The 14,143-nt window shown below is 42.1% G+C and overlaps 1 protein-coding gene across 1 annotated transcript in view; it reads right to left on the bottom strand.

Moving 5' to 3' along the window:
* The window catches only part of FLT4 (fms related receptor tyrosine kinase 4), a 284,750-nt gene that overhangs the window by 37,510 nt on the left and 233,097 nt on the right, over positions 1 to 14,143 (bottom strand). Inside the window, exons 15-19 of the mRNA XM_073568005.1 lie at positions 9,759 to 9,890; positions 8,771 to 8,877; positions 7,827 to 7,962; positions 6,932 to 7,036; positions 6,717 to 6,830 (exon numbers count right to left, since the gene is read on the bottom strand). Of these exons, the coding sequence (XP_073424106.1) occupies positions 6,717 to 6,830; positions 6,932 to 7,036; positions 7,827 to 7,962; positions 8,771 to 8,877; positions 9,759 to 9,890 (594 nt within the window). The remainder of the gene's footprint in view (positions 1 to 6,716; positions 6,831 to 6,931; positions 7,037 to 7,826; positions 7,963 to 8,770; positions 8,878 to 9,758; positions 9,891 to 14,143) is intronic.

The following is a 14,143-nucleotide window of genomic DNA, read 5'->3' as shown; positions in this document are numbered from 1 at the left end:
TTAAGATCCATTGGTTCAGCACAGCTTTTGGCACTTCTGCAACCAATCTAACGTGTGTATGGAAGGTAGTAGAAAGCTAAACGCCATCTTCTGAGAACTCTCGAATTTAACTTTTCATGACTCCAGTTATATAAAACTATCCGTCATGCCGTCTCTCCACAGCCGTAACCCAATCAGTTCTACAGCATTATATCCAAGACAAATACTACACACGACCCCTGTGGAACATTTTCATTCTTCTTGAGATGCCGAGAACAATGATTAAGTTATGGTTGAATTATCATTCGCAGCTGCCTCTCTTTATCTGCTTATGTTTGCAGCCGGCATGCTCCATCTCAATAGTCAGTGATGACTAACGCACTAAATATGAGCGCAATGCCGCACTCATCACATCAGCAATGTGAGCTATTCCCTCTAAAGAGGTTTTCGGAGGCAGGATGGTCATTTTCTAGCTCACAATAGCCTGATGGTGACTCAAACTTTACACCAAATAATTGGTTCTTTAGGGATCTTAATGAAAAAATATTTTATATGTGCAATGAAAAGTTTAGAATAATACATTTTAAGGCCAATTTCTGTACTAATTTTATATTTTTATTCAACTGTTTTTTGAAATTGCATTAATTTCTCATTTATGTCTGTCAATGACTCCTCTCTAGAATTCAGGGCCATAGCTATAGGGTCTGTAGAGGAAGACGTCACACCTTGACTTTGATGACTGGTTCATAAAAAAAGTCAGTAAATGTTACATGGTAAGTGGGGTGGGCCATGTTACTTCTTTTACATTGGTGCGACTAAGTTTCAAATTATGCCTTTTCTAGAGTCCCATAGACTTCTATCAGGGGCAGACATACCATTGGAGAAACCATGCTGCAGCACAGGGGCCCAAGAGGTACCGTAATGGAGCCTACATCCACCTCCAAGGCAGCGAGCAATGACACATTTTGGCCCAAATTCCCTTCTTGCACAGAGGCCCTCTTCTGTCTATGACCTCCACTGACTCCCATAATATCAACCAATGATATAATGTATAATTACGAAGACAAACTTTATGAAAATCTTTTTTAACTTCAATTAGTCAAATAGTAGAAAGTAGGATTTAAAAAGCATAACATGCTAGTACAATACAGGAGCAGACACAGACAAAAGAAGGCCCCTCTACAATAAGAATATATGGGAACTTTGCAGTCAGTAGCTCATCATAATGCACAATCCCACCTGCTTTGGAGGTGGTAGTGAACCCAATTACATCTTGGGACCCTGTGCAGCTGCACAGGTTGCACCAATGATATGTCCAAACCTGGTGCAATAAATCCTTAGTAGCAGGCTATAGTATACCAGACGCTATATAAGATATTATTATTATTATTATTATTATTATTAATGGCGTTTAGCTAGATCTCAAGCCATGGCAACTTGATGGATGAACGCTTGTAGGAAGATCGATCTTGTGCCAGCCAAGATAGGTCCACCAGTGTCTTCTCCACTGTTATCTTGATTGTATCAAGCCATCGGTTTGCTGTTCTTCCTCTTTGCCTTGTTCCTTCTATTCTTCCGACCATGATGTCCTTCTCCAGTGATAATATTAATTAATTATGGGTATCAAATACTAGAATAGTCCAATTACTTTGCAAACTATTAAACTATTAATGTTTTCATGAACATGAAGTGCCAGAAATACTATTTTACAGTATCGTCACTGAGTACAAGCTCTGAGTGGTAAAGGATATGGGCCCTATTTTACCTTTCTATACTTCTGATTTTATGAGGATAAATACATCGGTGATAAACTCCGTCTGATGCCATATTCTATAAATGTTCCTTTCTAGAAACATTGCTTAGAAATATTGCAGCAAAAGTAGGCACCATGCAATGATATCATAACTACATCTCATTTTTGGATCCAAAAGGTGTGCATTAGGCCTTAGACCAATGATTCCCAACTTGTTAGCTGTGGAGAACCTCCTAATCAAAGCAGAGTAGTGGAAGAAAAAGCATTTTATAGTTTTACATAGATGCCATTTGGCAATATCCCTAGCTGTAAATGGACGTGGTTTACTAAACCACAGTCACAAGTTGGCAGTCACATAAAGTTTAGGTACATTCCTAGGTCAACATCAATGTTAATATAGTTTACCTGAGATCTGTCCGCGTTTTTGCCAGTATCCATGGCACTTGGAGACTTAGTTATGAATTTACTGATCAGATTTTGAATATTATTGCCCAGAAGTCTAAGGCTGGCCGCACACATTAGATGAATGTTAGTTGAAAAATCCTTTTCCCGATTGTTCTACCAGCAGCCTTCTCAGCTGACACTCCCATACACAGGAGCGCTCCTGTATCCTCTATGAAAGAGCCGCCGACTGACACTTTGGCTGGGGGCTTATCTCAGGGAGAACAATGTGATAGTCAGTCTGAAATCGAATATGCAGGTTTGAGATCTCTCCTGACCTTCAGTCGTCCACTGCACTCATACACATTAGACCACTGGCCGAACCCCTCAATATTTACAAATTTAACCGACATTAGTCTAATGTGTATGGGGGACTTAACTTGAAAGTTCTGGGCCCTAATGCAAAACCTGTAAAAGGGCCCACACCTAATGTGTCATTATAGCACTGGTGCGATTGTATTGGAACCTTTTGTACAACAATCTGCTAAGTAGTTGTCTTCATTCTCTACTAAGTGCTACTTTTACACTTAGGGCTAGGGTGTCACACTGTCACCGTAGGAATGCAGGGTAAGAGGAATGCTGTACTGTCCATAATCTATGGAAGCCCTAGTCTATCCCTATCCCCAGGGTTACTCCTGAAGGTGGAGATGTCCGGTTCTCGGACCTCTTTGAGCTACTATGAAATCCTATGCAGCGCCTGCCCTCCCCTCAGAGAGGAAAGGGGCAAGAGTAAAAGTAAAAGAATAACAATTGCTGGACAGACAGGGAACAACCAAAACACAATCAAATGACAGACACACAGGATAATTATAAAGGAAATATGGGAGTTCAGTATCGAGGCAGAAAAGCAACACAAAGGAACGCTAAAAAGGGGAAGTAAGAGGTATTGACAAAAATCTCCATATGACAATTTCAGAAATGACAAGGGCGACTCTCCAGAAGCATCTTCTCCTATGCAGCCAAGAACAGAATAAAGATTCTATTACTCGCATGGAGGGAAGCCAGACACAGGTTTATATAATGGAAGGGTGTGGTTCCAATAAATATATCACGAGGAACTCTTAACCCTTTCCATTCCACAAAAAAACTGTTAACTCATGAATAGCCATGTAGATTTAAAGAGGACCTTCTAATCTCAGATGTATCACAGGTCCCAGCAGAATTCATGACATAGGGTTAGGATAGGTTTAGGGCTAGAGTTAGTCTTTGGGTTAGGTATAGGGATAGAATTATGTATAGGGTTAAGGCTAGAGTAATAAAATTGATAAAGACCCCCCCACAAAATGTAATAAAAACTTACAAAGTAAAGAAATATAACTGTATAGAACTTTTTTATTTTTACATCTTTTGTCATATTTCGGCAAAAAAACTGAAAAAACTGAAGGGTCAGTGGGTAAACTATAATTACATCAGTATTTTCCTCAAAATATAATACATATATTTGAGAGACAAGGGGTTCAGTGCTGTATAGGAGGAAAGGATTTGGAACATTTTAACAATTAGGTGACACAAATACTGTAAATGCTCTGCCCCCACTGATGGTAACATATGCTATGGCAACATGTAGAAAATGACTATTAAAGCTATTAGTTCAAGGAAATATGGCTCTTTACACCATTCCACCAACTAGGGCAAAATATATACCTTCATTCCAGTGCAAAGTATAGTAAAGGGACATCTGTGCACTTTACCACAATTGAATTTACTACAGCATTTAGAGCTGGGCAATAAAACAAGTAATATTTCAGTTCCTTGTCTTTGCTGTGTGTTTGATGATCCTCAGCCCTGCATTTTATCTGCCTTATCTTAGGAATTCCCAGAATGCAGCTTCTGTGAACACATTATAAATCTGAAGGCAAATCGGTGTTGGCACAGAAACAAGGCCGTCTGTCAAATTAAGGCTGTGGGTGTTACATTCTAAGCTCAGGTCAAGCTGTAATTTTAAAGCATAGGCAGGGCGTGAACTAAGGAAATCTAGCAAATAATTCATAAATGGGTCCTTACCACAATTATATATTATAATGGATGAGAAATATGGAGGACATTAAGTAAGAATGAAGTTGACTTCCATACAAGTACATGAAAGTTGTTACCCAGGAGAAGCGAGAAAGGCATCAATAGCAAAAATCATCCCGGTGTTGACTTGCCGTAATGCCACCACCGCCTATTCTTTTCCCCCAGTATTAGGATAAATAGACCCGTGGCTTATTTTTACTCCAATTTTCATAATCCTTAAAGAACAAATGACTGATTGACCTATTGTGAGTTATGATTTCTGTAAAGAAGAGGGCTTGCTCAACTACTTAGCACACTAAGTCTTGAATATGAGAGATGAGTTGATCGCTTTGCGCAACCCCAGTCCACAGTTCAGGTCAATTTTCTCTCGTAATGGAGAGGACCTGTGTGAATTGCCTTAGAATCTCAGACTCGGCTTATGATTAGCAGGGCTGGTGTAATGTCACCTGTGCACGGCTGACGTCATGCCAGGCTGGTGAATCAAACGGAGGGGAACCTGGAAGCTCAAGAAATTTGCACAGCTCCTGTCCATGGCCAGAGAGATTGCCCTAAACCGTGGACTGGATTGCATAAAACAATTTGCTCTTCGTTATTAAAAATATGTCATGGAATATATTGTCTTGCAGGGGTGACTAGAAAGAATATGTCTAGTATTGTAGCTCAGCTCTATTGAAATGTACAGCACTGAGCTGCAATAACGCCTTCAACCTCTGGAGAGGTATGATGCTGTTTTTCTAATCCTGTGAATCCCTTTTATAGCTCCTTAATGTACAGTTATTCCAGACTAATGGCTTGGGGACATCAACTGACAGCGGACCTGCAACTGGAAACAGCCAGGGTCAGAAGGAACCACTGGCCATCCCCATATAACTGGTTAAGCAGTGCAGTCAATAGGGACTGTGGCATTTAAGGAGCTTGACATAGGGAGACAGCTTCCTCCAACAGTGCATTGCGAAGCAGTACCAAAGGGCCAATGGATTTCCATTGCAGGCAGGGACTTCACATATAGACTCTTGATGCAAACACGAGGTAGCTATGTTGCCATGGTGGATGGGGGCCTGTATTTTATGGGGTTAAAACCATTTATGTATGTATCATTGATGCAAAGCTAAGAACTGTCTTAGTCACGTAGTTCCTGGGTCAGGGTCTTATAACGAGCCCTGCAAAAAATGGTTAGTTGTGTTGAAGGAGTCTGTAATGGCAAATAACCACCAGTTATCATTTGTGTCTTCAGAAATTAATGCTGCTTTTCTTCACCTGTAATATTTAATTATGGATTTGGACTAAAGAAGTTGGGACCCCTTGTTCACAGCCTCAAGCGATTCAGGAAAATTATGGTCATGCATTATTTTATTGTCTACTTGGATAACATGTGGGACCCACGTAATTAAATTAGAGTCTGTAATCAGAGTCTCCAGATCTTTCCAACAAACATGCAGAATGTGATACGATTGGGTTAATCTTATAATCGCCAAATATTCCAACCAAAAGTCAACAAACCACTATCTAAATTCAAAGTGGCTGTAATGAGAGAACCGAATGAATGCACTTTATGGAAATTTCCTGTCTGCGTGTCTATACAAGACTATATAGGGGGACTTGGCCTTGTACGGACAGTCACATATGTTTGGATATAGGCATCTTGCTAAGCGAACCTGACCATTTTGATACCTTATTCATGATTAAAGAGTCATATTATTTTTAAATCGTCACTGTACTTATTGACAATTTCATCATAGATCTTTATCTATGACAAAGAAACAACATGGAAATCAAGTTAATTAAAAATGATGTTGTGTTATTCCCAAAAAATAACCCAAGGGGCTGGACACCAGGTTTTAGTCTTTCTGCTCCTGCTCTCCTGTCTGTCAAACTGCAGGCTTCACATACTTCAAAGAAAGGCGGACTTTTATTTCAGGATAGACAAGTCAGTGGACAAATACATGTTGGGAAGTGAGGCAACGGAGGTTACAACACGAATAGTGCTGACAGAATGTAGATGAAGAGAAACAGGCCATGGAAAAACGGTGAACTTCAAGTTACAGAACATGAGAATCAGGGTAGTTTCAAGACATATTAGACTGGTATGTGCGCTAAAATCAGTTTTAAACTAGTTTTGGGCATTAGGGCAGCAATACCATTCTTTTCTATGGGTTTTGTATGAAAGGACACATATACTTCAAACACAAAAAGAATGTGGAGTACCAATAACGCAGGGTTGGCCTAACAATGAAGCTTTGACGATCATTACCTCAAGTGCATACTTTCAATCTAAATGTTAGAAGCTTAGTTTAAGGTAGCAATGGGTCCCATTTGGGTCGAATCAATTAGCATGATCCAGTTCCTCGGGAATGTCAGTAATCAGTTACCGCCGTACTGGAGCCCTGAGAACCACCTTCTACCTGACGGCATCCATGGCTCTTCTTTTGATTAGTCAGCCTGGTGTGAAGTCACATGGACGTCAAGCCGCAACGATGAAGTTGCACCAAGACTGGATCTGTCACAAGAGATGAGAACACATACTCACCATTGGATTTGGTACAGGCACCAAGTAAGTTCACTACATTGAGGTGGTTGCCAATGTGAATGAGAATCTTCAACTCTGACATCAAAGCTTTGTGTTCGCTGGCAGTGGCGCCCTCTAAAACATATAAAGTCAACTTAATAAATATACTAAATGTATATGACATGGAAACTATATATAGGAAATGCTGTGATAAAAATATGTTTCAAGTCCCATACCTTTTAACATCTTTACTGCCACAGTCTCACAGCTACTACTCTTACTGATGCCAAACGCTGAAGCCTCTACCACTTTGCCAAAGGCGCCATGTCCAAGGACTTTACCTGTTATGTAACCATTATCATAAAAGATATGTAAATCTGAATATGAAAAACACAATGCAGTAAAAACTATGGGCAAGACTGAATTTTCTACTGAGGTACATACGGGTTGGTTATTAGTCCACATATACATTGTAAGGTTGTTGAGATAAGCAGCCATTTTAATATTTTATGTTTGTCTATAAGACCAACGATCCCTATTAGTCACCTATGTCCAGATAGGAGATTCCAGACTGGATCATACGGTGAGGTTGGTTTCACAAGTCCGACATTGTCATGGAACTCAACAGTGTCATGTATTCTTGTGAATTTCCCATGGCCAGCTACATGAACAGTCGGGCCTTGGTCCTGTTTGGCCCCCACCTACAATGAGGTTGTGTGACACAAGGTGAGGTTTTAATACTAAAGGTTAGGACCATCCCAACTGAGGTAGACCTTGTCGTGGTGGGATGGCTTTAACACCCTTTTGAGCAAAAACAGCATTTACCAAGTACCCTATATTGTTCTTTTGTACTACTACTATGTACTTAATGCAGAGTATATGCTCATTTTGTTTCTATCTTAGGTTTTGTCTTTTGGACAGCTACAGTGTGAACATGCTCCTATAAGTCGCATGTATAGCAACTTATGTTCCAGCTCATTTCTTTGGTTATGCCTATGAAGTTGAAGACTTAAGGTCAGGCGATCTGAGGCCGGTTCAGACAACCTGGTTCATGATAGTGAATAACAGACGTGTGAACCTTTGTGAGTAGGCTATAGTAGTCCATTATTGGGGAAAGTATATCTTTCATACCAAGTCTCAATCTGTCTCGGGGAAACTCCCACTTGCTTGAGTCATAAGGAAGATATTCACACTGTTCTTCCAAGGGCACCTCACCAGGATCCATGATGATGGAAAGGTATCCAGTCTTTATCTCACTGTGGCTGGGCTGAAGGTAGAAAAACAGAATTTTAAATTCGATTATGTATATTCTTACATAGGATTGTATCCGGAAACATCCATATCTTTCCTTATCTTTTGTAAGGAACAACTCTAAAGCGCCCGTTACACATAGCGATATCGCTAGCAATATCGCTGTAACGTCACCGATTTTGTGACGTTATAGCGATATTGCTGGCGATATCGCTATGTATGATATTTACCTCCAACCGGCTCCCCCGCTGGTTATCGCTGGTCGCGCGAGAACGTCCTGGACCATTTCTCGTCGGGCACTTCCTGCTGGGCTTCCTGTGGCGCCGACGAGCCACGCGTAGACGCAGGCGGGAGGACATCAGGATCGCCGCGTCTGACAGGTAAGTAACGACCCCCGACCCCTGCTATGTCGCTGGTGAGATCTGCCTGTGTGGCAGCTCACTAGCGACCACTTAGCGATGCACCAGCGATCCATATCGTTGTCGGGATCGCTGGTGCATCGCTAAGTGAAACAGTACCCTAATTCCTCAATATCCACTCAAATCAGTGATCTCCAACCTGTGGCTTTCTAGATGCTGAAGATCTCCCGGCAAGTCAAGATTGCGCTGGGTTTTGTGGTTTTGCACGGGTTGTAGATTCTGTCTTTAAGGCCAAATCTTTCTTGAGGATTCTGTTTTCTTGCCGATTTGTTTGGTTTTAAAACATATGGAGGAGGAATACCAAAGGAACTCCTCTAGTGTCATCTTCTGCCATGTTTATGCATTAAAGTACCCTTTTAAAATATTACAACAATTTTTTTGGGATATGGCACGATAACTACTTACCCTTTTGATGTTACAAAAGATGAGGATGAGCAGTATCCAGAAGAAGACCGCAATCACTCCAGTGCCAATGAGAATCACAATCTCAACATTAGTTTTGTCATCAGTTCCTGCAACAAAGAACAAAGGAAATAATGCTGATGGGTTTAAGATTGAATTACTCAGCTAATTGTCTATTATGAAAGAATCAAACATTTCTAGATTAAAATAAAATATGTTGCTTGTTTTACACAGTTACAGTACTTATGCCAGGTTCACTGCCAGGTTTGATGCATGACCTTGTGTCAGTCATGACCCACTCAGACCCTACACTAAGTAATGGACAGAGTATACATTTTTCCCAGTGTGGTCCTTCAGGTCAACCAACTGTAGCCACTTAAAGCAGCATGTTGCAGAGGCAGATTCCAGCGATGTATCACTTACTGGGTAGCCTGCTGCAGTTTTGATAAAATCAATGTTATCTGCTGCAGATCTAGCAGTTCTCTGAATGCTGAACTAGTTTTCTAGTGATGCTACTCCTAATAAAAGTGTGATTTTACCAAAACTAGAGCAAGCAGAGCAGTAATTTACCAAACCCTGGAATTGGAGTTTCTGTCTCAACTTTATATTGCTGTTTGACAGATTTTCTTTCAGGTGGCCTCATACTTTAGACAAATGTTTAATGCTTTACCAGTGTGAGACATGTATTGACTGACAGTCTGCACTCTTGATCTACATGTCTCACACTGGTCCCACTCCTTTCATTTATAATAAGCTCTGGAGGCAGATTCTCAGGTAGATCTATATCCCGCCCATAGATCTTAACTGCTCATTTACATATTAAGAAAAATGTGAAGTTCTCTGGAATAAAACATTGGATGGCAGATATCAAGGTATCATTTTATTCAGCTTCCTGTGACCTATGTGCCCATATAGACGGCTTAGGAGTGTTGATCCTACCGAAAGATTCCCTTTAATAGAATTAAATAAAATACTGGACTTTTAGAAGCACCTTCAACAGAGACAATGGTGGAGGTATTTGCGCATCCCTTCTCGTTACAGGCAGAGCAGAAGTATACACCAGCGTCTTCTTCTCGGACTCGCTGAATGCTCAGAGTATGGTTCTGGTTTCCCAATACTATCCCTATGTGAGATGATGTGAAGCACAAATTAGGCTGAAGTATTATAAACACATTAAAATGGGATGAATTACTCATAAGGGGCAATTTAAAAGCAAATTAGAGGTGGAAAACAAAACTTTTCATTAACATTTAAAAATAAATAATGTTGAGAATGCACTTTTATCGCTAGGGATAACCGAGGTTAAAGTGGACCTGTTACCAGCACACTGCTCAACTGAGTATTCAGCTTTTTGTTTTTTGTAAATCCGCTGTATTGCTCCAGAGATATGGGCCTTTTTACTTAGCGCTAATCTTTATGGTCTTCACCAAGTGGGTGGTACTCACCTATATTTTAAAGACACGCCCCCAGAGAATGCTGTGAGACACACCCTCTCAGTAATGGTCATAAAAATTAGCACCAAATTAAAAGGTCCACATTTCTTGAAGTGTATGGAGTATTTACAACCGTCCCCTCCTCCCAAAAAAAAGGAAATCTCACTAAGCAGTAGGAATAACACAAGAGCAAAAAGTGGCCACTTTTGACTTAGTGACAGGTCCTCTTAAAAAAAAAATCACATTGAACACCATATCACATACAGTTCTGCTCATCGTTATTGGCACCCATGAAGTTTAAGTGCATAATGTGGAATATTTTCCTGAAAAAAAAAAATCAAATGAAACAGTTTTTTTTTTTGTACAGAGCACTCATGTTAAATGCAAAAGAGCAAATGATAAACAATAATTCAAAACAAAAAAAAAGTGTCACGCTGCAGGTAGATGCAAGCTCCAGTAGATGGCAATAGAGTTGAGGGAGGACTGCACACAGCAAGAGCAGACCTGCAGTGCAGCAGCAAGGCTGCCACCAGGTGGCAGCAGAATAATTAAACAAGCCGAGTCGATATTAGTCTGTAGAGCAGTAACAAAGGAATAAACAAACACAGAGTCAGAAGCAAGCCAAATGGGTCAGTACCGGTCAGGAGCAGATATGCTAAAGACAAGAGACAAACAGCAGGCCAGGGTCCAAGCCGATTTAGATTCCAGGGAGTCCTAAACATGAAAGGGAAACACTGTGTCGGGACAGGGAGTGGGGGACAAACAGACCCGAGCAAAGTCAGCAACAGCAGGAGGACAAATCAGGGTACTACCAGAGTCAGATACTCACGCCGTAGGCAGAAAATATAACTGACATGGCCTGCAGGATGCATAAGGAAGAAATAGCAAACCTGAATCCAAAATGAGGCCAGGTAAAGATAACCCTTGACATGATCAGCCCGGGAAAAGGGAAGACAGGACTCAAAAGCCAGACTGGAGCATGACACAATGGGAGTGAAAACTCAAAAAACCTAAGGCTTGCTGTGAGACTGGTATTAGCGGCACCCTTTACATTAAATTAGTATGAAAACACATTTGACTCACCTGTATTAAATCACAAATGAGAGTCACCTATGATTAATTGTCGGTGCCCATGTGACATGAATTAGCCATGTATGATGACTTCAGTGTTTTAAAAAGCCACATGGTAGGCTCCGTTCCTTTGTCACAATGATGAAGACAAAGGAACTGTCTGAGGACATCAGAACTGCTCTTATTAGCAAACACAAGACTTCCAAAAGGATATGAGGCCATCTCCAAAGACCTTGGTATCTCAGTTTAAACAGTGTGCAATGTTATTAAGAAGTTTGCCAAGCATGTAACCGTCAAGAACCTTCCTGAATGTGGGGAAAAGAGGAAAATTCACAAGAGATGTCTTCAAAGGTTGGTGCGAATGGTGGAAAAAACACCACTTCAAACATCCAAAAACCTGAAGGCCAACCTGGAACAGTCTGGGGTCATGTTTTCATCAAGTGCCATAAGTAGCACAATAAACCAAGCAGAGCCTTAGAGACGAAGGCCAAGGAAGAAACCATTGCTGAAGGAAAGACATAAAAAGGAGCGACTGATCTTTGACAAAGAGTACCTTGACAAACCACAATCCTTCTGGGAAAATATTCTGTGGACAGATGAAATAAAATAGAGCTTTTTGGAAATGCAAAGCAACAGTTTGTTTACAGATGGTGCAATGAAGCTTATAAGGAAAAGAACATCCTACCAACAGTTAAGCATGGTGGAAGATCCATAATGGTGTGGGTTTTCTTTGCTGCATCTGGTACTGGAATCATGAAATCAGAGAATTATTAAGAGATTTTAGAGTGAAATGTCCTATCCAGTGTAAGAAAACTTGATTTGAGCTGAACATCATGGGTCTTCCAGCAAAACAATGACCCAAAGCCCACATCCAAAAGTACACAAGAATGGTTGAAAAGAAAAAATAGCCAGCAATGAGCCCTGACCTAAATCCCTTTGAAAATCTTTGGGGTGAGCTGAAATCTGCTATTGGGAAAAAAGATCCTTGAAAACATTCAAGTTCTTGAACAAACTGCAAAGGAAGAGTGGGATAAAACACCAGATGAGAAGTGCAAGAAGCTTACAGATGGCTACAAGAAACGTTTCGAGACTGTCATCAATGCCAAAGGGTGTGCAACCAAGTATTAATTAGGAATGTCTTTATTGTTGCATATGCTGTTTATTCTGTTTCTTCTTTGAAACTGCAACATGTAAGTTGAAAAACAATGTTTTATTGTTGTATTACTTTGGACCACTAATTAAAAAATTCTAAGGATATAACTTTGATACATTTCTATTTATTTCTGAAGATATTATACAGTCTATGAAAAAAAATGAAGGGGTGCCAATAATAATGAGCAGGACTGTACTTATGCCATACAATATAACTAGCCGTGGATGAGAGTGACTGGAGCCCCAGGGCTTAATAAAGTGAAGCAATTAGCCCAGGCCCCAGCGTGCCACATAATCTGCCAGGCCGTTTATACAGTGGCTCGGCTGTGCTGCCTCAAAGCAGGGTTTGCAGCGTGTCTCTGTAGCAACCCTGCTGGCATCACTGCATGGCCTCCCATCCCCGCACACCAACTTACTCACTGCTCCAGGTCATGCAGTGATTTCTGTCTGCTGCCAGCTCCATGCGCTATGCCTCTTGTTTTCCTGCTTGCTCTTCATGTTTCCTGACTGTGTGTATAGGGGGGCGGCACCTGAACTCTCTGCTTCTTATGCAGTCAGGGTGCAGCGGTCTAATCTGTCCCCGACCAATCACCTGGAGCCCTTTGCTATATAGGGTCGCCACACCCACTAACCTTTGCCTGTGCAATGTCTATACCCAGTTAGCTCCTTGCTACTGAGGTAGCCAGGCCCTGTCCTTTGTCTTGCCTTCCTTGAGAGGCTTTACTCCTAGCATTTCTAGTACACTCGGAGTGCCCGCCAGGAGGCTTATATCCTGGTCCCTGTCTTGTCCTAGCTTTGTCTGATTACTTGCCTGGTACTTCTTTGCTCGCCCTCCAGGAGGCAGAATATCCTGGTCCCTGTATCCTTCGGTCCCTGTACCTTGTCTTGTACTGTGTCTCTATCTGCACTCTGTCTTACCTCTGTCTGTCTGTCAGTCTCCTTGTCTGTGGTTCCTTTCCCTGCTGTGTCTTTCCCTGTGTCCTCCCTGTCTGTACCTTGCACTCTTGCAAGCTCCGCCTACCTTGCACTCTTGCAAGCTCCGCTTACCTTGCACTCTTGCAAGCTCCGCTTACCTTGCACTCTTGCAAGCTCCGCCTACTCTGCACTCTTTCAAGCTCCGCCTACACCGCACTCTTGCAGGCTCCGCCTACTCCACACTCTTGCAGGCTCCGCCTACTCTGCACTCCTGCTTTTGTCATATTCCACTCTCTCCGATCTGTACCCATACCTGCACCTCCTATTTGAACAGGACCCTACCTGTTCCTCCATATTCCATTCCTTCCAGCCAGTACCCGCTCCTGCGGTGTGAACAGGACCCTACCTGTTCCTTCGCACACCACACCTACCTGCCCTGTGTCTCAAGCCGTGCCCACCTGCCCTGTGTCTCAAGCTGTGCCCGCCTGCCCTGTGTCTCAAGCCGTGCCCGCCTGCCCTGTGTCTCAAGCCGTGCTCGCCTGCCCTGTGTCTCAAGCCGTGCCCACCTGCCTTGTGTCTCAAGCCGTGCCTGCTTGCCATGTGTCTCAGCCTGCTTGTGACTCACATCTGTCCAGGTGTCCTGGTCCCGAGTGGGATCAGCAGCCACAGCCAGACACCACCCTGGAGTGGCAACCGGCAGCTACCTGCCGCACAAGCCTGACCTCACCATCAGAGGCTCCAGTGAAGACCGAGGTAGCTGCCGTAGTCACGCCCCTTCCAGGGTAGTCTGGTTTGTGGCACAGTG

Source organism: Dendrobates tinctorius, unplaced genomic scaffold (genome assembly GCF_039654945.1).
Source record: "Dendrobates tinctorius isolate UK_male_01 unplaced genomic scaffold, ASM3965494v1 ptg000020l, whole genome shotgun sequence".
Classification (NCBI taxonomy): Eukaryota; Metazoa; Chordata; class Amphibia; order Anura; family Dendrobatidae; genus Dendrobates; species Dendrobates tinctorius.
Note: the sequence above shows the minus strand (reverse complement) of the source record. Positions and strands in the feature narration are given on the sequence as shown.